This window comes from Octopus sinensis, linkage group LG18 (assembly GCF_006345805.1).
Source record: "Octopus sinensis linkage group LG18, ASM634580v1, whole genome shotgun sequence".
NCBI classification, from domain to species: Eukaryota; Metazoa; Mollusca; class Cephalopoda; order Octopoda; family Octopodidae; genus Octopus; species Octopus sinensis.
In genome coordinates, this window is record NC_043014.1 from 27,535,360 (window position 1) to 27,558,328 (window position 22,969).

Genomic DNA, 22,969 nt, shown 5'->3' on the forward strand with positions numbered 1-22,969 from the left:
ATAGGAAAGTTTATTAAAAGCCTAATCTTCATTGAAAACTTGTGATATGAAATGGTTGATATTTAGCTTCAGGTCAGCCCTGACTGAGCAAAATTATCTCAATAGTGTCTACCCAATTTCTCTTTTGGCTGTGGTTAGAGTGTACTACTTGCTATATATATATAGAAGATCAAGTAACTATGTAAAGGGCTATCTTTACATAGCTTTCGTTACCTTGGTGACCAAGTCAGCTGTGGAGGAGGATGCTCTGAGAGTGTAGCTGCTGGAATAAGAATAGACTGGGCGAAGTTCAGAGCTGCTACTTTTGTTGGTATCAAAAGCCTCTCCCTCGAAGTGAAAAGCAGATTGTATGATGCCTCTGTGCAAACAACCATGCTACATCGTAGTGAAACCTAGGCTGTGACTGCAGAAAACATGTGAAGAATTGAAAGAAATGAAGCTAATATGCTTGGCTGGATATGCAGTGTCAGTGTGTCTTAACACAAAGATTGCGTATAAGAGGCAGGAGATGTAGTGTACAAGAGAGAAGACTGTACTGGTATGGCCATGTGATGCATATGGATGAGGATACCTGCATAAGGAGGGAACCTGTGGAAGAGGTTGACCCAGAAAAGCATGGGATGAGGTGATGAATTATGATCTTCAGATGTTGAGTCTTACAGAAGAAATGACAACTGAGATTTCTTGCAAGTTGCTGTGCTTGAGTCCAAGGCTTGGTTGACCGAGGACTATAGTAAAAGACATATGTCAATGTACCACACCATGGCATGGGACTAAACCTGAAATCATGTGGCTGGGAAGCAAACTTCTTAAATGCATGCCCATGCCTGCTCCTACACACACACACACACACACACAGATTTGTGTAAATGTGTATATATTTATTATGTTATATTGTATTTGTCATGTCTTACATTCAATTTTTATTTATCATTTAATTCTGCACATTATAATGATATATTCCCTCATTCAAATTTACTGCGTCTGTTCCAGACTGCTTAGCCTGCTATAGACCCTGCACTACCAACAGCAACAATATGAATTTGTTAATGATGGCTATTGAGCAGAATGCAACTGAATCAACATGCAATCATTTATCACAGACCAATATCAAGAAGGAGCTTCCAGAAATCTCTGCTGATTCCCCTGATATGGTGAGTGCCTGTGTAATTTCTGATCATTAAGCTCTAGCTTCCATAATTTTCCTTGGTCTTTCTGATTGTTACCAGGTATTTTAGAAAAATATATTTTTTTTTAAATTTAGAAAAACAACATTGAACTCTTATATCTCTTCACTGATGAGGAGCCAAATTATGGCTCTTTACATGAGAATTACTAGAAGGTGAGGGGAGTCCTTCACATTTTAGTTAATTTAGTTGACTGTAAAAGTACTACTGAAGAGTTTATCACTGTGATGTTTTTTAACCCTTCACTGGGTCACACCAAAGATAGTTCTAAGTTGTTTATCTTGAAAATAATGAATAATTTGAAAAGATTTTGTAAAATATCAAACTTTTTCATTAATTGGTGTATTAAACTGACATTTGGAATATAATTTAGCAAAATGTTTTTATATACCATATTTATTTAGTGTTAAATCTAGGGAAAAAAATTTTTCATTTCATAAGTTACACCCAAGTTTTTTCAGTTAAAATCCAGATAAAATAATTAAATTAATTTAAATGTGGTAGTTTTGTATCATAAAACCAGGAATTGTCTGAGACATGTTGATGTCAAGAGTTAAGTCTTAAGTCATCCTTACAGCACTCACCATTCTCCTGACTATTAACTACAACCAAAAATAATGAGTGGGTCTTGAGAGTTGATTGCAAGCAAATGAATTCTTGGATTATTATATTTTACCCATGCAGAGGGAATTACCCTGCAGTTGAGGACTGATTGAATGTTATCGAGAAGAGTTTTATATCCTGATGAACCCTATATTCATTTCAAACCTTGTCAAAGAATTAGCAGAAAAAGTTTGAAACTTCGTAGTGTCATCTAAAAATCAAAATGGCAAAAACTAAAAGTACTTCCTTAAGTCTCAACATAACCCCCACCTCTCCCAATTTTCATCTAAAATCATTAATATATTTTATACGCTTATTTATTAAAAGGTAATATTTATCTTCCAAGTGGATATTGTGTTAGAACACAGAATACTACATTATTTACCATGACAGAACCTCTCATATGGACTTGTGGTACATAAAAGCACTTGTGTTTATATTGCTGATGGGTGATAACGTCTGGTGCAGCAGCCGGAACTGCCAGATCACATGTTTTCACCCTTCCTTGGGCTTTTTAATGGCAAACGTCTTGCCAGACACTGCAGCCAATTCTCCCATCAGTGATATATAAAATCTCGGTGTCTATTCAGGCACTGGTGTTGCAAATAGTCAGTGTGCTTATTAAAAAATAATTGATAGTGACAGAAGCAGTATTAATACCGAAAGATAATATTTATCTTCCACTAAAAGTGGATGTGTTAGAATACAGAATAGTGTATTATTTACGAAAAGGGGTTTATTTACATGAGGTTTTGCATGAAATTTGAAATGTAGAAGATTTGTCAAAAGTCAAATCCAAAAGTCAGCATGGCAATGACTAAAGTATTATACTGAGGATTTACTAAATATAAAATGTGTTTCTCTAGTTATAAGCAGTACTGCAACACTAGTAAACAATAATATATAAAGAGAAAAGAATATAAGCATATTAGAAACTAAGAAAAAGAAAATATATCAAAGTAAGCAAACCAAATAACTATCACTGTAACAATGTGACATGGCAACAAAATCATGCATACACATATGTACACACAAAAATATATTATGTGGTCTACAAGATGTTCTCAAAAATAAGAAAAGAATTTAATTTCATTTGAACAGATAGTTAATAAAAGTGGGGATTTTTTTGTGACATGGGCACATTAATTTGTTATGAAGCAGCAATGCAATGGTGATTAAAAATAAACATTTGTACAATATTTACATATGTGTAATACAAATGGACTATCAGGTACTGCTATATTTGTTCCATTAAGAATCTTTATTAATCATGTGACAGTCGGGAATGTAGTATGTACAACATCCATAAAATTATTCTCAAGTTTGTTGTTGATCAGTTATTGATTCATCATCATGCCATTGTTTGGTGATGAGTTGAGAATTGCATATTCTTATGGATATTGTACATACTATACTATGTCCACCTTACAATAAAGTATTATGTTTTTATACCACTCTTAAGGTTCAATTCATCTTTGGATTTTATTGGATTTGTGCATTACCAAACAACTGTGAACTTCTCTCCATTGATGCATTCCCTGCTATGATAATGGAACTTTTATTATTAATATATCTGAGTGTGTATCATTTTTATTTCTTTTACAGTCTATGCTATTGAGCCAAGAGAGCGCTAAAGTTTCCTGGTTATCTAAAATCAACCTTCAACCAGATACTGAAAACTCTGAACTCAGGTTATGTCAAAACTGGGACTTCAAGAACAAAGATATCACTCAATGCTCTTGTGAACCATCTACCAACCCAACCCAACACATTGTAAAGGAATCACCACCCCCTAGTACTACTGATAATGCAACAAGTCCTCATCATCATTACAAAGACTGTAATGAATCTGATGGCTACAAAAATCATCAGGGTGATGCTAGTGTGGATGTTAATTGGGCTAAATCTGCTGGTTTGGAATTTCAGTCATCCTTTGAATACCCATTGAGAGACAATAATATACCAACACGTAAATCAAAACGAAGGAACAAAGGAGCCATTTACAAAAATCTGATTGCTAGTGGAGCTCTTCCAGCATCCCGGGAGCGTCTGGCTGAGATCCAGACCATCTACAAAGTTACCTCTGATGATAGGTAAGAAGAAAATGTCATACTTCAGATTCAGTTTAACACTTTGGAGTCTATAGTATTGTTAATAACCACTGGATAATAACTGTTATAACTAGCAAGCCCAAAAGAGGCAATTAGTTTGTAAGCTGTTGGAAATTTTAGAATTCAAAGGGGAATATAACTATATCTTATAGATACATATAACTATATGCAGTTGTGTATAAGTTAGATGTAACTATTGCAGAGAGTTATAGCTATATGTACATTTACTTATTTAATGTTAATTTTATTAGTACTAGGTTTACCTCTTTATACACTAAGATCACTGGTAGCTCAACCATTGAGATGTTCAAATCCCACTGTGGTTGAATTTGCTTATCCTTCCTGAGTCAAATATAATTAGCAAGTGACTCTGGTGCTGATTAAATTGACTACATACCTTCTATCTCATCTGGAGTTGTTGCTTTGTTTTACAGACAGAAATCATTATTAATCCACCCTTTAGCATTCAAATTATTCTATCAAATGTAATGCTTATTTATTCATATTGTTCTCAATTAATTATGCATTATCTTGTAGCTTTGAAGTTTTAATGATGTCATTGTTTTATTTTTACAACGACATTATAGGGTTGATGGCAAAGGCCAAATCTGGCTAATTTGAACATAAAACAGGTAGAATATTTTGGCTGGATATACATCTGTTTAAATGCTAAAGGGTTAATGTTAGCAAAAAGGATGAAGTGGCAACAGATGGTAGAGCACTCATCTAATTTCCTTTCACCAGTTAATTCCCTGCTTCCACATCTATCATCGTCATCCTAATTTTTTAAACATCATCTGTTCCATGTTTGCATGGGTCAGATAGAGTTTATTGAAGTAGATTTTCTATGATTGGATACCCTACCTTCCTATAGCCAATCCTTACTTATTTCTGAACAAAGTAATCAACTATCATGCAATGTCAAGATAAGGAGACACAGTCTCTCTCTCTCTCTCTCTCAAATCTACTCACTTGGCATAAGGCTGTACTGTAAGATATTTGCCCAAGGTGCCACACATTAAGACTGAACCTGAAATCATTTTGTTGCGAAGAAAACTCCTTAACCACTCAGCCAAGCCTTTGAAATTCTACTGCTATTGATTTTAGCCTTTCAATACTCTGTCCAGAGTCAATAAAAATGGGAATCAGTCATTGATTAGGGTTGGTTCAGTACTTGTAAGAACTTATAATGAAGTTGACAGTCTGGTGTTGTTTAACTCCAGACCAACTCTGTTAGGTCAGACCTATATATAATCAAAGGTGTTCTAGTTGTAACCTTTATTTCTGGAAGTAGAGTATCCTGTACTTTTTCTTTTTTAAGATGTATTTGATGCAAGTCATACAAAGTTTGAGTGTTTATATATATATATATATATGAGTGATATCAGAATTCTGAAGCAACTTCTCTTTGGCCAGTTACCAACAGATGGAAGGTCACTCTTGCACTTCAAAGACAATCTGAAGCAATGCAACATCCCCCTTTTTTTCCTGGGAAAACAAGCATTAGAATGCAGGACCTGGTGCCAATCCTGCTTCTCCTCAGTTCAAAGATTTGAGCAAAGTTAATTCTAGCCTTGGAACCAACTTCATGCAAGCTTGAAGGCATGCTGGCATAATGCTACTCCTCTAAGTGGAAACCTTACCTGTCATTGTGTTTTGTGGGATGAAGCAAAGCAGGCCTTGCCGTCAACTCAACAAAACACGTAATAAACAATCCACAAGCACTCGAGCAAACTAAGTCCGCAACCTGTTCCATTTGCCAAAAGGTTTGCAAGGCACCAGCAAGCCTCAAGAGACATATTCAGGTCCATAGAACATGATTACCACTTTATTTTACTGAGCCCTCGTTTGTTCACAAGAGAATCCATCAAATCAGTATATCAATATACAAGGATAAGATGCAGAGATCCAAGTGTAGGAGATTTGTAATCTTCAAGCATGACAAGTATAGAAAACAAAAAGTGGACTCTGTACAGTCAGGAACAATAACAATTTATTGGTGTTGAAGGTTATGTACTTTTTCCTATATCAAATTTACAAGGAAATAAAATAAGCTGAATGTTTTTGTATAGGTCACGGTTAGCAACTAGTGTTGATATGATCTGATTTATATATATATATATATATATATATATCTGATGGCTGTAACTCAATTTTGAGGCATGCTTGATAATTCTCTTAAATATGAGTAGCACTCTTGCAACAGATATTAAAGTTTACTGATCATGCTGACACACACCTTCATGGAACTTTACATTCTATATATATGTGTGTGTATGCCAGTGCCACGTTTAAACACCAGCTAGTTGATATGACTGTCAAACTGTACAATATGTGGTTAATGACATTGTAAAGTGGTTGACATTAGCAAGAGCATCCAGCCATACAACCATACCAAAACAGATGACTGGAGCCTGGGCAGCTCTCCAGCTTGACAGCTCCTGTCAAACCATCCAACCCATGCCAGCATAGAAAACAGGCGTTAAATGATTAAAAAAATGATATACATATATACACAAACACACAAGGTATCATGTTTGGTGTCCTCTCTCACAATAAGTTCCAGTGTTATTTACTGTTGTACATGATTGCTCAACTTGTACTTTTTCAGGTTTGATCTGTTGCTAAACAACAACTAGTTGATATGACTGTCAAACTCTGTACAATATGTGGTTAATGACTTCATGTATGGATTGTGTCCTATGTCCTTTATATCACCTGTGGCTAAATGATCCCTGTTCAGTTTATGGCCAGGGTCTGTTATGCCAGCAGGTAAATGACCTTCATATGCCCTTTACTGTTAACATTTCTTTGTGACTATTTTGCATAGCCTATGGCTGATAACCCTTTTTCAAAGTAAAACATCTCTCACCTGCTGAATTTTTACTTATGACCTTTTGTATGATCTGTTGCTAATTAGTCTTTCTCGGCCCTTTTGTATGATCTGTCACTCACAACTTTTTGTACAACCTGTTATTAATGATCTATATGTAACTGAGGATTGATGCCCTTTATACATGTTAGAGCCAATACTCTTTTTTAAAATAAATCCCCTCTCATTTCTATTTCTATCTCATGCTGCTCTCCCTTCTAGTAATGATGTATATGACTATCACCAACACCAACAGTATCGGTCATGTGAACAAACAGGCCGCAAACTGCAACGTACTATGTCAGAATCAGATTCACAGCTAGACAAACGTTACAAAACTGGGTAAGTGTTTTCAGGAATTTTGCTATTTATATAATTTTCTGAGCATTTTTAGCACCTTCTTTGTATAGTTTCAATTTGAAATTTGAGATCTGTTGTTACCATAATGATTTAAAGTAAAAATTCATCTTGAAATAGTTTTTATCTTCTGTTTTCTACTCCCTTGTGTTTAAACTTGTCATTCAAATTGATATTGCAAATCCAGTAGATTTTTCTTCAAATATCAGCCAAATCTTTGTCCTTCACCTGTAAACTTAACCTACTGCCTATTTTAAAATCACCACTTTTTAATGGAGTCGACTCTTTTATAATTGTTTGGACCAAGGCTCTGTTCTAAGGATAACTTCCTCACTCTCCCACTAGTCACAGACTTGCAGGGCAATGTTCCTTGTTAGCTGTGCACATGTACACATTTTACATCTAGCACACAAAGGAAAAAATGTGCCCAAACAAAGTATTCAAGATGAAACGAAATTTTTTTCTAGTTCAAGATGATTTTTCACATGGATGTACTCACACTTTGCATAGAGAGACAAAATTTGCACACACATATAGCAAAACAAAGAAACTAGAGGTAACATTGATCACAGGCATTGTTCTCTCTCCTCTGACTAAGCCATGTAAAAAGAAAAGAAATTTATCAACCAGTCAGACTCATTAAGAATTTAGAATAAAGCTATTATCATTTTGTGTTTCAAACTTTTCAGAGATTTTGATCTTGAAGCCAGAATTGCAACACTTCCAGCATGTTCAATGGATTCATTGGGAAGATCCCGTAAGAACTCTGGTAAACAGAGAACATGCAGTGAAAGTTCCCGTCAGACAATCATGAGTTGTTCAACTCCCAGTAAGTAATGAGACATTGTGAATTGAGAGGTAAAGGCCTGAGAAAAATATTGGCTGATAGAGAGATGTAATTTTGACATAGGGAAGATGGTGGCTAACTTCTTGTATTTTTAAATTTTGTTTTAACTAATACATATATTTGTACATTTTTTAAGATATCTCATGTCAAGAATGATATGCACTGTCATTCCCAAAGTTATTGATTTGTGTCCTATCACTAGAATTATGACCATGGAATATTATTACCAGCATCAGTGTCACAAAACATTGTTTTTATCAATATATTTGACACAAGATCTTTCATCATTATCATTGTATAAAGGGTCTATACAACCTATAAATAATTCCCCTCCTGTCACATCATATTTGTTAATGTGTTTTTATGTACAGTTGAACTGGTGACCATTGTATTTTGACTTACTTAAATGTTAATCTTCACATTACATGGCCATCAAACCACTTGTCATTTATACAGTGATTCTGCCATGTGCAACAATGAACTGTTGCATTTCCCTTAGTATGTTTAGTAGACCTAAAGAAGGTTTGGTATTGCTAAAATGTTGGTCCTCTTCATATCGTTTATGGTAATTTCCAACACCATAAGTTGTCAGGTGCTGTGATTATGAAGCAATATTGAAAAAAATCAACAAAAAAGGATTTGGTTGTATTACTTATCCTTATTCTTTCTGATCTTACTTTATTTAGAAAGACAAAAAGACAGACAGGTATTACATGTCTTACATATTGTGTAAGTTTTCTGCGTGCATATTTAAATTGTTAGCTATTTAAAACTTAAATTGCTATTGTATACTTCTATAATATTTGAAGTTCATAGAATTCTAATTTTTAAATATTAGATTAAAAATATGAGCTAATATTAAATTTGCTGACAAGTGCATATTAATATTATATTCACTGCAATGATGAGCACCAGTTTAAAAAAAGTTTGTTTTTCTTACAGTATTAACTCATATCAACTCATCAAAAAACATGAAACACAATTGTGGTGAGAAAGAGAGATGATGGCATCGGTATAAATATGTAATGCCAATAGTTGACATAATATTTTTTACACTGAGGAAAGTAGATGTCATCTGCAGCAAAGATTTGAGGGAAAGCTTGTTAAGATCAGAGATATAGAGAGAGCTGCAAGGGTATTGCTAATGTGTCAAACACATACAAGCATGGAAATAAAAACAATTCTGTTTATCTAATTTTTAATGATAATATAAACGCCTGTGTTCCGATATTTAAGAATATCATTGATCCAACGTTTAACTTTTTAGCATTCTGATTTTTTTTGTCAAATGTATTGCTTATTTATTCATATTATTTAGAATAACATTGTAAGGTAAGTGTGAGAGGCTAGATCTGGTCAATTTTAACATAAAACAGGCAGAATATTTGGCCAGATATAGCTGGATTAGATATTAAATAGTTAAAGTTATTACATTATTATTGATATTTAGCCCTAGGTAAGCTGTGCTTAAGTAGACTATGATTAAAAGCATTCCAGTCATGACAACTGTCCTGTTGTTATCTTGAACTGTATTGTCCAATATATTATCTAGATACACATGTATTTTCAGCAATAGTTTATTTCTGTACATTTCTTTCTTTGCAGCAATCAGGACAGATATGCTTCTGGCTCCACCACATCGACGTAGACAACCTATTTATCCACCCATTGTTGGAAGTCGGAAAAGGAAGCAACCTCGTGATGGAATCATGCGAATTGTACCCCTTTCTAAAGAATACAAACATCCCTTAGCTAGTAAGTTCTTTTGTTTTGGTTTTGATTCTCTTATTGTTGATGGGGAATGGAAAGATTGAAGCCTGAGAATTTAGAGAAGGAGCAAGTAGACTGTAATAATGTTAATGCTTTTCTTTGGTCGTTATTGAAATGGTATTAATCAAGATCTAAAATCTGCTTATAGATTTTTGTCACTTCCTGAACTTAACACTACTCTGTGATAATTGCTACAGATGTGAGAAATTGTGATTTCTAAATTAGGCACAGGGCCACAAATTTGTTGGGGAGGAAACAAACTCCAGTATTTTATTGATACTTTATTTTATTGACTACTGAAAGATAAGATAACAGGCTAAGTTGATTCTGGCATCATTTGAAATCAGAACATAAATACTGCTCAAACATTTTGTCTGTCTCTACCAGTTCTGTTAGTCCAATAATTTACTACACTAATACTTACATAGCCATGATAGTTCATAAAACAAAATTGAAAAGTTCTGATTGTCATGCTTTCCTCCTGTCAAGCATGACCATCATGCAAGTATAGCAATTGGAATTGGCTTCTGAAGCTGGATTGTAGAATTCTTATATATGTGTTTGTGTGTATGAATTAGTCAGAACAGAATGGCCATGGTATATTGCAGGGCTTCCAAGACTAGTAGGAAGAAATTATCCTGTATTCTAAAATTTGGCTTAAATGTTTGATGCAGAGTGTACTTTGCTAAAGGTGCTCAAGAACCAGGTGACTGTTAAACTGAGCAATAGATTAAATCTACCACACAAGAAAAGGAATGGTTCTTTTGATGTACTTCTACACACTTTCTGTTTACCAAATTTTACTCACAAATCTTTAGTTGGCTTGAGGTTATAGAAAAAAGCATTTGCACAATGTATCATGCAGTAAGATTAAATAAGAAACTACATGCCTTTAATAAGAACTACAAACCTCTTAATTCTTGCTAGTATATACTGTGATAGATATTGCCTAAGATAATGGTTTCAGTATTAACTATATGTTAGAGAGGACAAAAAATTTGATCATTGTAACCTCAGCACAAAAGGCAAAGTTGATATCAATTGGATCTGAATTCCTGAACACAAGACACCAAATTTGACAGGGGGTTTTGTAGATGATTTATATTGGTCATTATTTTCTGGTTCTGTAGCTGAGTAAAGTTAATTACACAAGTTATATTTTTTAAAACTGCAGCACACAGCACCCTTTGAGAATCATTCATGTAATTACTTTGGATTTTTTCTTGTTATTTTTACCATTTCTGCCAAACTAGGTTGTATAAAACTCCAAAATTATTAACCATCATGCACCTTGAGTACCCTTTTGAACTCCATGTGTCTAACACATGTGGACATACCTACAAAGTCAGAAAACAGCACAGCTCCTATGACTTTCGGAAACATTTTTTCACACTCAGAATTACTGAAGCATGGAACAAACTACCTGTATCAGTTGTTAGCTGCCAAGATATTGCATCCTTTAAAACCTCCATACTTCCTGAAATTAGCCAACACTACACCTGATATCCCTCACTCCTTATGCATGCACATATGTATATTATGATTCTTACACTGTTCACTTTCCACATAGTTTTATGTACTATACATGCACCTTTGATGAATTGTAGTGCACCTGAGCACTATACACAATAATTTCGTTATTATTATCTAGTCCAGCACTAAAATTCAATCTTTTTCCACTAATTCTATCAACTCCCTCCACCCTTCAATAATGAAAACTTCTTCTAACTGGACCAAAACCAATTTTTTTAAGAGAACAGACTTTATGATGAAAAGCTTTCCAACCATGACCACTCCATTTTTTTTTTCCAAACATAGTGCACCTAGGACTATACACGTTTATTTTTAGTGTGGATTGCTGGTGAATTTCAATTTTATGTAACAGGCCAGCAATTTTGGGGGAGGGGTAAGTCAATTATATTGGTTGCAAATTTTGGCACAAGGCCAGTAATTTTAGGGGAAGGCAAGTCAATTATATTGATCCCAGTGTTCAACTGGTACTTATTTTACCAACCCTGAAAGGATGGGCAAAGTCAACCTTGATGGAATTTGCATGCAGAACATAAAGACAGATGAAATGCCACTAAGCATTTTGCCCACCACCTGATTAATAATAGTAATAATAAATACCAGATATTTGAAGAGGATTGAACAATAATTATCTCTCTAAAAAGTGTGTAGTCCTTTAGTGAAACCTACACCAGGATGAGGAGTCCATCATCTCCATTAAAACTTGGGACTACCCATTGATGAAGCTGCTAAAAATCTCCTTTGTAAAAACTAAAATGGCTTAAGCATTAAAACCAAAACAATAATTTAATATTAGTTATAAACCAATTAGTTTGTAAAATTAAGGATTCGTTATATTTCTTAGCACAGATACACCCCACCACACACACACACACACACACACACATTCGTATGCACTGGTAATTCACCTATAATATTAAAAAGGTTCTTTACCTTTACTCTAGGCAGTCATTTGGCTAAAAATAGCTGAATATCCCTCAAGTTATATCCTATTGTCATAAAAAAAAAAACAGATTATGTGATTAAAAAAAAGTATGAGAAATACTGAAAAACAGAGCCAAGATAGTTATGATTGTTGCATCTCTGACCATTAAAAAAGTCTGAAAGTTTAGTATGCAGGCTGACTAAATAACAATGACCTAAAAATATAATTTTCAAATCGTTTTAGTTCACCTTAAATTTTCAAGTTATATAATAGGTAACATTACAGAAAATATCACAGAAAATGTATAATGAATTCTTTATATGGCTCTACATTTCAATAAAACATTTGCTTGTCTTTGCTCTCACATAAACATGTTTGATGTTTGCTAAACAATGAAATTAATTTATTTTTCATTTTCATCAACTAGATGTCATGAAGATCCCACTTGCTACATTCTATGTACACCCATCTATGAAATCATACCAAGATCTACAGCTAAACAAGAAATCTGATAGTCATGATGCGGTGACCTCTGAATCTGAAGGCAAAGATGAGGATTGTTATATTGCAAGTTCTGCTACTCCAAATGTTGCAAATGGTGAAGAAACTGTCACAGCTGCACAGGCATTGACAATTGATATAAAATGCACTGAGGGGTCTGAAACATTGAAATATAGTGAGAATTTACAACCATTATCTACTGCTGCCGCATGTACCAAGACAGGTGGTGGAATACTGACAACATCAAATTTAGTGACTCAGTCACGCTTGACTTTCCACTCAAATCATATTCCACTTGCTACAAGCAGGAGCCTAACGAGCAATAATTCCAACCACTGCTGCAGTGCTACCTATAATAATAATGATAATGATAATAATAATAATAAAAATAATAGCAACATATACAACAGTTCTAACATTAGCTACACTGCTACATGTAATAACAACTATAATAATAACAACAATTTTAACTGCAGTTACAATGCTAGCTACATTAAAAACAACAGCATTTCAGCTAATAGCTGCAATGCTGGCTATAACAACAATAGCAATAATAACAGCTATAAAATTACTTTTAACAACAATAATAATGATAACATCAACAAAAACAGCTGCTTTGCAGTTGGTGCCAGTTCAGTGAATAGAGTTACACACATGGATAATACTAAATGTTCCGGTGATAATAAAGAAAAACCAACCTGTCCAGGTCTGGAAGTGAACCAGAATTTACATGTTACTGGTGAACTGAAGGTGACTGTGGAAGATCAGTCCTTGAAGCGAGCTAAACTGGGTGAAAATCCAGACTTCAAAATCTGGATTTCAAATCTTGCAGAAGCTGCTGAACGGTCCGGACAGATTCCTGTTTGCTAATCAACAATATTTACATAACATGAAATCAAATTTTGAGTGCCTGAAAGAATGTTTTAGAGTGTGTGTATGTGTGTTTTATTGTCTTTCTTTTCTAACTATTCTACTCACCCATCAGATTTTTATCATTCCTAATGGGTGCTTATATTTGAAATGCATAATTGGAAATGCATATTGTTTTGTTTTTGGATTTTTTTTTAATTTATGAAGATGTGCAAAAATACTTTGCACACATACAGATGTCCTCTCTCTCTCTCGCACACATACATTCATGCACACATTCAATCTTTCTTTTGCACACATTCTCTCTTACTCTTACATACAAACATCCAACCTTATCTCATTGCCTGTAATCAAGTAGTAAATTTACATTCTAATTTGTTTTCTACATACAAATTGCTAAACTACAGAACTCTTTCACTTCAACTTTTGATATTTCTAAAGTTGTACAGAAATATTTCATACACATACAAATAATCTATCTTCTTTCTTATACAAAGTCTCTCACTCACACATAGACACATTTAATTGTCTGTCTTTCTCATAAAAATTAAGAGAAAAATTTGAAAAAATACTGAGAAAAGGAATCTATTAACAATATATTTTGCTAAAATTACAAACAATTTTCTTGTATACACCAATTCATTATTCTGAGATGCCTCACTGATAAACTCCATCCATAGAATTTATATCACATACATAGATGTTGCTATGGTATATTCACACCTCTAGCCTGCCCCCTTTTTATATAAATCATTTCTAAGAGTCCAGTTTTTATACTTCAACAGTAAATGGGTGGGATTTATAGTCTCATGCACAAACATATATATACACATTTAAATGTTATTTTTAATACATTTTTAATAATTGCAGAATGATATTGTAGTGTGTAGTAACAAGAATATAACAATGAACTGATCATAGTATGAAGATATGACAGTGATATGCAGAGGTAACAGTGACTCATCATTATCTAAGGATATAAGTGATGTGAAGATGATATATATTGCTATGAAGATGTATCAGTGATGTGAGGAAGATATATTGCTATGAAGATATAACATTGATGTGAGAAAGATATATAGATCTAAGACTATAACTGTGATGTGAAGATATAATAGTGTTGAAGTGATAATATATAATGCCATGAAGATTAGCTGCCTTGTTATGAACAATGAAAATGGTTCGTAATGATGTGGCTAAAACATGAATGCAGTAATGATACCATTTTGATAAGTGGATATATAATGCCTACTTGTGATATAGTGACAATATGAAAGTATAACAATTTTTGTTGTGGCTGAGTCAAAGGAGGAAGAGCAGTGCTTATGACTAGTTGCAGGGCATCCCAGACTGAAAAGGAAGATAAAGAGAGGTGGAGTGGGGGTCCTTGTAACTGATGAATTATCAAACCAGAGCCCAGTGTAAATATTTGTAGCAGAAAGGACTCTGATAAAAGCTCCCCAGGTACTAGTTTTAAACTGAACAGCAAATTAAGTTTACCACCAAAGAACAGATATGGCCCTTCTAACAGGCTTCTATAAAAGTTTCTATCTACCCAATTTCACTGACTACACTTGGGTTGATGCAAGGCTATTAGAAAATTCTACAACCATGCATTACTGTTGTATGTGTTTATCATATATAAAGTTGTTAAAGCATTTTGATAATGCACACGAAAGATATTATTATGATTGTCTATAGATCAGTGTTTTTCATGGTGGGTGAGATGGGTTTATGAGGATTGAAGGATAGAGTTTGGGGGAGGCAGTCAAATTGCCTCAGCTACTAAAATTAAGTGATTTTAAACTTGTCCAATGCATAGCAACAAAGAAATATGGGGAAAATGAAAAGAAATAGAAGCTAAAATAATGACAATGTGAATGTGTTGCTGAGACAAACATGATGGGAGGGAATAAACAATGTTCATGTCTCTGTTTGGTGATATTTAATGGGGTGAAGGAGCCAACCTGCTGGTTGGCTGGATTACTAACAACTCAGATATACTAAGCTCCTGCCCTCAAAAAAATATCCCACATATGTGAATTGTTTCCATTCAGTAGTACCCCTTTAAGGTCAGACAGACTGAACCGTTTGTGTTTCCCAATCCAACCATAGACACAATATGTCAGAGTACAATTCTATATATAATATTATTTTGAGGAATGTGAATTTGAAATATTTTCTTACTCTTCTTTTCTAAGAGTAATTCCTATTTCTATGTGCCTCTCTTTACCAATCACAGGTAAAACAGAACCACACCATTTTGTGCCTCAAACACACACAAAGCGTGTTTCTCTTGAGTCAGTTTTCATATTTCTTTTTATGCACTATTAATTATAACTCTAATCTCTCCCTTTCCATTACTAGTACAAGTCAACATATGGTTGGGATTATTCCAATTTTCAGACTACAGACTATTTTGGGGATATCTTTCATCTTCAACCACAGATGGAATTTGCTCGTGGGAGCATTTGAAACAAGTCATAAAGACACTGCACAGTGCTCTATGTAATGTGCTTATTTATAACTAACTGGATTCATCCTCAGTTTTGGCAATGGTGATGGAGTGAACCTGTGATCAGCAAGCCAATGTACTTATAACTTACCACACTCAACCAAACCACCATTTCTTATTGTTATTCTTTGTACAATACTCCATACAAAGTACATTGTAATATACACAACAGTGATGTGATGACAGTCTTTTATAGTAGCTGCGATAACAGTTGTGGCCTTAAAGTTCAGTTGTCATGAGTAATGAAGAATCTAATTAAACAAAATAAGCGCACGCTTAGGGCACCAAGGGAAAGGGGGCATCATTAATATTTTTACATTTACTGTATTACTATAGTGTTGATAGTAAATTATAACAGCTCAATTTTTGTAGTTTTTTATGATGATGATGGAAAATATGTTGAAGATTTTCACTTTTTCCTGTTACTCTAGTTGCAACATAAATAATTTGTTTATATTTCTATTTAAAGTTAAATAAAATGAGAAAACTGGTTGGGCTGTATTTAGGGCGTTAGCTGAACTTCATCTTGTCCTGACTCTTGCCTTTTGTCTGAGTGTGAAAAAAAGAGAAAATATTGTCACTTTTACTCCATGCTAGTAAATTATAAAGAGATTGAAGTGGGTGAGAACTGTTGTGTCCGTGTCAAAACTCTGAAATACAATGATGTGGATGAAGAGTGAGAAGCCAGAACTTATGTGGCAAGATATAGAAGGAATTAGTGCTTCAATCCAGGTAGAAAGATGTCATGGTATTCAATTCAAGATCAAGGGCGTGGGTGGTAGTGCAAGAGGTAAAGGAAATGAGTGACAAAGAACACGCACACAGAATGATATTAAAAAATATTAAAGGGAGATGTAGTAGTAGTTTTGAATGCAGATCACTTGAGATACCCATCCAATACCTTATACTCACTGCCTTTTCACTTTGTAGTCTCTGTCAATTTTGGAAGGAGTTGGCTTTTTTTTCCAAAATTCTGTAAGGACAAGGTGTCTGAATGGATAAGCTTCTAGACTTTCTACTCGTAAATTAAAAGTTGAAATAATCAACTGGACACTGTAACATTGTATTTGGCAATGTTTCAGTTCCCCTACATGTTAGGGGGTTATGTTATATGTTAAGAGATCATCTGAGAATATTACTTGGAAAAAACATGCGTACTATCACCATAGAGAGGTTTAGCTCTTATATGCCATTACACCATGAAACCCAAACTTTACTGGGTCTTAACATGTCTCATTCTCTGAGCCTAGGGTGCATATATTTATTGCATTTTCAAAATTTCCCTTTTGTTTTGAATAAGATACACTCACTTGTACATATGTATACATATATCTGTTCATTCATACATTAACACTTCCATTGAAGTCTCTGTATTAGGAGAGGTTGTCAACAACAGTTACCCTTAGTTTTAATATTCAAAATGATATAAGGCAGTGAGTGGATAGAATTGTTAGCATGCCAGACAAAATGCTTAGTAGCATTACGTCCATCTGCATGTTCTGAGTTCAAATTCTGCTGAGATCAACTTTACCTTTCATCCTTTTAGGGTCAATAAAATAAGTACCAGATGTGGGGGATGTGATTGGCTTACCCCCTTCCCAGAAATTGCTGGCCTTGTGCCAAAATTTGAAATCAATATTGAAAGTGATTCTTAACTCCAAAAACAAGAGAAAAACTAATACCAGTATATTCTTTCTCTCCTCTTCACACACACATACATTCATCCACATCCAGTTTGCATTTAGAGCTGGTTCAATATAACCTCTTCAGTTGGTTCTGTATATTTTCCACTAATTCTGTAAAAAAAATTTTTTATGTTGTAACTATAGGACATGAAATGCTGTCTTATTCAAAACACACATAGAAAAAGAGAGGGTTGATTTGAGTTGGTACTGAAAATAGAGAGTCTTTCTGAGATCAAATTGTGCTGGGGTCAACTTGTCTTTCCAACCTCTCCTATTGAGTATGAGAGTAACACAAGAATTAGTTATCAGATGTCAAAGATGTTGACTCTATTACTGGCCTTCTATATTTCTGAATATTTTATATCAGTATACCAAAGTAAACAACAAAAACAACTATAGAAGGAAAAATAACATAATATGATTAATTTTATATATATATATCATAAATTGTTTTGAAATAAGATTTACCATAGCATATATCTCAGACATTTCTTAATTTCTATTGACAGAAAATTGTTATGCATATATGTGTGTGTGTGTGTATATACTCTTCCTGTATATATTGGATTATACATGAATTTAAATTTATATATATATAGGTGCATATATATTTTTCTGCTATTGTGAGTGTGTGGGTGAAAGACAGCCTTTATAACTAACAGTATTACTAGTGCCAAAGGAAGAATATAGTTGTCAGTACATTAACACCTGCATACTTGTAGCTGCAAAAAGGGTGTTAGTGGTGATTGTAATATATTTTTACACATTTTTTTTTAATATTTTATTACTATTGTTGTTATTATAGTTTTGTCAATAAATTGATGAAAGTTTGCTAGTAAAAAATTAACATATGCACACATGTACTCTTTTATTGCAAGAACTAAAACTAGATCTATTGTATACCTCACACAAACAAATATCTTGGGAAATGAATGAATGAAAATGCATGAATGTCACATCTTCCAAATTTCAGCTCTGGTATCTCTTTTATGTATAAAATATATTTATTTCTCTTGTTATTCATTATATTGAGAATCCTCTTTGGGTATATATGAACATCACAACTTCAAATATTTTAAACTTTTCCATAAAAATTATAACTTGAAGCCTCGTGGCCTTTCAATTTTTAAAATTATTGATTAAAACTAATAAGTACTAGTAATAGATGCCCCCTCCCCCCTCTATTATACTCCTGTCTTTGTTCCATGTGAAAAAACAAAATAAGTAATTATTACTTTTATTTATTATTATTATTATTGATAAAATTAATAAATACAGTTTTAGATTTGATAAAGTTTATTTCCTCTATGAAAAAGTTTTTTTTTTTAAACATTTGCAGTTCCAGACAGAATAAATGCATTTTTATATTTGATTGCATTTTTTTTTAGTTATTTCAAGCTGAAAGAGAGCTTAAGTTTTAAACCTTAATGCTTCATACCTTGTTTTTCCTTTTCCTCTGACTTGAATTTTGAAAAGTTGTCAGTCTCATAGAACTTCTTATGTACATACAGTGTTGGAGTTACATGATATAGCAACAGCAGTTACAAAGTATTTATTACTTTCTTAGTCAATGGCCATAATCCTGGGCTGGTCTATTGGCATTGAGTTTTGCTTTTTACACTAGTTTTAGTCTTTTAGATATACATAACTGCTGCAAATGCAGATGGCTGAGTAGCAACCAGCTGCGAGGTCAACAGTTTCTATCTTGTCATCAGCCTTGCATTATGTCTTTGACTAAGCTATTTTTGTCTCAAATGTTCCAGTCTGTAAATAGATGACACAAACTAAGAATAGTTTGTTACTCCAAGCAGCATCAATACAGTAAACTAACATGATTTATTCTCACAAGAGTTGTAAGAACACTTACAGTATTTTGTTGTTCCTCCGGTGATTATAATTTAAGGAGGGAAGATGGGCCTCATGAGGCCCCACTTAAGATAGACTTCATATAACACTTCAACAACACAGCCACAGCTGGTCCAAATATTCCACATATTTTGCATCCAAACCAGCTAGATCTGGCCTCCCACACCTACTCTACAATGTCATTCAAAACAAAATAAACCATCACATCATTGAAATCTCAGAGCTATAGGACAATACATGATTAATTCAAAACGATGTGTGTAAATAAGCATTATATTTGACAGAGTAGTCTGAATGCCAAAGGGTTAAGTGCCATATCACACAAACCCTCATTCTATTACCTTCACATCTTTTCTACTGCCTTATTTAATTCTAGAATTCTAATATCTTTTAAATCATTCCCTGCGGACAAAATGTGTTTTTATCTGCTGGTTAGAGTACTTCTTTTCCATGGCTGTTCACTATTTACTTTTTCCTCATTAACACACATGCATCCCTATGTTCGGTCTATTAGAGAAAACTAACCTGTCTTCCTTCCTCATTAAAAGTGGTTGGTCTCAATAAGGTTAATGATAAGTGTTTCAATAATGATGAAAAATTATTGGCAGAAGATACAATAAAAAGTTTCTGTCTAAAGCAATTTACCCCATTTAACTGTTACTACATATCAAATATGTTAGCCACTTACATATGGATGGATTGATTATCCTCAGCACACGTTTTTTGTTTTCCATTTTTTCTTGCAAAGATTTTCTGCTGGGAAGGAGAGATATCTTTACATTTTCTAAAAAGAAGTTCTTAAAACATGCCATGGATAAGATAAACCCTGCCACCAGCCACTCACTCCCCAAAAGAAACTGACCATTTTTCTCAACCATTGAGTTTGGTGTTTATACAGGTGCTTAGATGAAAGTAAAAATATAATTTATTTAAATCTTATCTGCTCAGAATGCATCTTCATTGATGACATAAGCTACCTGCAATTACTGCTTGATCTTTTCATTTTAAATGCTGAATCTCATGAACTTGAGTTTATATCATATCTTTGCCATACTTTATGCCATACAAATCAACAAGCTCTGGGTTTCCTTTTTTCCAATTCAGTTTTAATTATCTACAGAATATTTTCTTCATTTTTGTTATGTCTAGAGTGGCAGAATTATAAGAGTAGATAAGGCATTGCAGTATTTTCTTCTATCAAATATCACCATGATTAACTTCACTTTTCATACTCATGCTTTGATAAAATAAAATACAAATCAAATATTGGAATCAATTAAATTGACTATTCTCCTCTTCCAAAATCTTAAGCATTATATCTATGCTAAAAATTACTACTACTACTATTATTATTATTATTATTATTATTATTATTATTATTACTATAGGCAGCGAACTGGCAGAGTCATCAGCATAAAGTGAGTTGATCAACATATAAAGCCTCACACAAATAAATACATTGCAGTATTAAGTTGTGCTCACCTAAATTCTGACTTCATCTCTCACTGAGATTAAGTTTTCCTGTTATTTCATAGTCAATAAAATATCAGTAAATACTGGAGCGAGTTCAGTTATGGCTCCACCATTGGAAATATTAGTCTTGTTTGTTAATATTAAAAATGGCTACACAGCAAGCCTCCTATGATCAAAGGTATTCTAGCCATGACCATCCCATTTTTTTCTTTCAAAACCTCTGTGCATATAAGACCACAATATCCAATGCATCTTTTATTTATTTATTTTTTTTATTATTAAGATGACATGGTGTAATTTGAGGGAGATTGGGGTACTATTTATAGAAGGTCAAGTGGTTCTTTCATTGACTTGGAAATATGTTTGTATAAGAAAAGTGTTGTAACATGGATTGTAGCCATGTTGCGACTGAAACAAATAAAAGGGTGCCAAAGTCCTACCCCTTTCTGTGTTTCAAATAAGGCAAGCAAACGGCATACATTACAAAGCCTGTTAATTTACAGATTGGATTGGTTAATATCCGTTATGCATTGTCTTTCTGCCCTAGAAAGATATATTTTTTGTTGTATTTTCAGCATGTTAGGAAGAAGATATAAGCAGATCCTAATAAATTCTGAAATAACAATGAAGCCTGTTGATTTGTTCCTCATCTCATATTACCAGAAAAGCCTCTCGTGAGACCTAATTTTGTAGTGTCACAAAATACATAGATATGGCTCTCTCTCTATATATATTTTTTTAATGAAAAGTCAACTCTTTCTTGTATAAAATGAATTTGAAGTGAAACCACTTTGTTATCACCATTCCTTTCTTTATTCTCTCTTTCTCCCTTGCTTTCTGTGTCAGCTGTTGTCTTTTAGACCCTGATGGGTTTTTTTTTTTTATAAAAATAAGAGACATCTATCTGAAATGCCATGTTGATATGATAATTGTCATAACACAATCGTTTATTGATTTTTTTTTTAAAGAAAAAAGATATTTTAAAACTATTTAAAAATCTAAGCATATGAAATACAATTTTTAACTACCCTATTTTGATATTATTAATGATGTTATCATCAGTTATTATAATTCTATCAGTAGTTTTTATTAATATTTTCTATTTTCACTGAATTTTTGCCTCGGGTAAATCTAAGCGTATATTATTTATCATTTCTTATTTAATAATAATCCACTGTGTAAGGTGTGTATTTGGCTCATATGTGTAAATCCTGAGGGTTTTTTTTAAAAATCCTTTCCAACACAGTTATTATCTTGTCTGTTTTCAATATCAATATTCTGGGTTTAAAGTTACTGTATCAAGATAATTTCTTCAGCTCTTTTGTTGTAATTGAAATATCGATAGGGAAAACACACTCATATTTAACATGTGCATATTTTAAATTTTATTTCACTAATCATAGTCACAGTTTTCAGTGACATGATGAATGCCTCTGTACTAATTCTATAAAACTAACAGATTTTCCAGTACACTAAATCATTTCCCTCTGTTATGTCTGTAAATATATGCCACCAGAAACAGTGTTATTGATCATCTCTTCACATTTAATGCAAATTTACATAGATTTACAAAAATTCTCCTCATTTCCATTTTTCATTAGTGTAGTGTTTTTTATTTTAAATATATACTTTCCTATTCTAAACTACTACTTTCCGTGTGAAATATTTAATGAGATTATTATTGGAACAACCAAAGTAATGCTGCTTATTGTTGGTGTAATTCTATTTTATTGTGAGTGTGTGTGTATATATATACATATATATATATGAATGTGTGTGTAATCATTGTCATCTTCATGAGGTTCACCTTAGACACACACACACACACACACACACATATATTCTAGCTCATCCTTT

At 33.3% G+C, this 22,969-nt stretch overlaps 1 protein-coding gene across 7 annotated transcripts in view; it reads left to right on the plus strand.

Annotated features, from left to right (window-relative positions):
* LOC115221369 (dual specificity protein kinase splA) overlaps positions 1-21,990 on the plus strand; it is an 83,237-nt gene extending 61,247 nt beyond the window's left edge. For all 7 annotated transcript variants that reach the window (XM_036510820.1, XM_036510819.1, XM_036510822.1 and 4 more), the window contains exons 4-9: positions 994-1,154; positions 3,396-3,883; positions 6,996-7,115; positions 7,820-7,959; positions 9,583-9,732; positions 12,630-21,990. In XM_036510820.1, coding sequence (XP_036366713.1) covers positions 994-1,154; positions 3,396-3,883; positions 6,996-7,115; positions 7,820-7,959; positions 9,583-9,732; positions 12,630-13,573 — 2,003 coding nt within the window. In that variant the 3' untranslated portion in view covers positions 13,574-21,990. The remainder of the gene's footprint in view (positions 1-993; positions 1,155-3,395; positions 3,884-6,995; positions 7,116-7,819; positions 7,960-9,582; positions 9,733-12,629) is intronic.
* Positions 21,991-22,969: the final 979 nt, after the last annotated feature.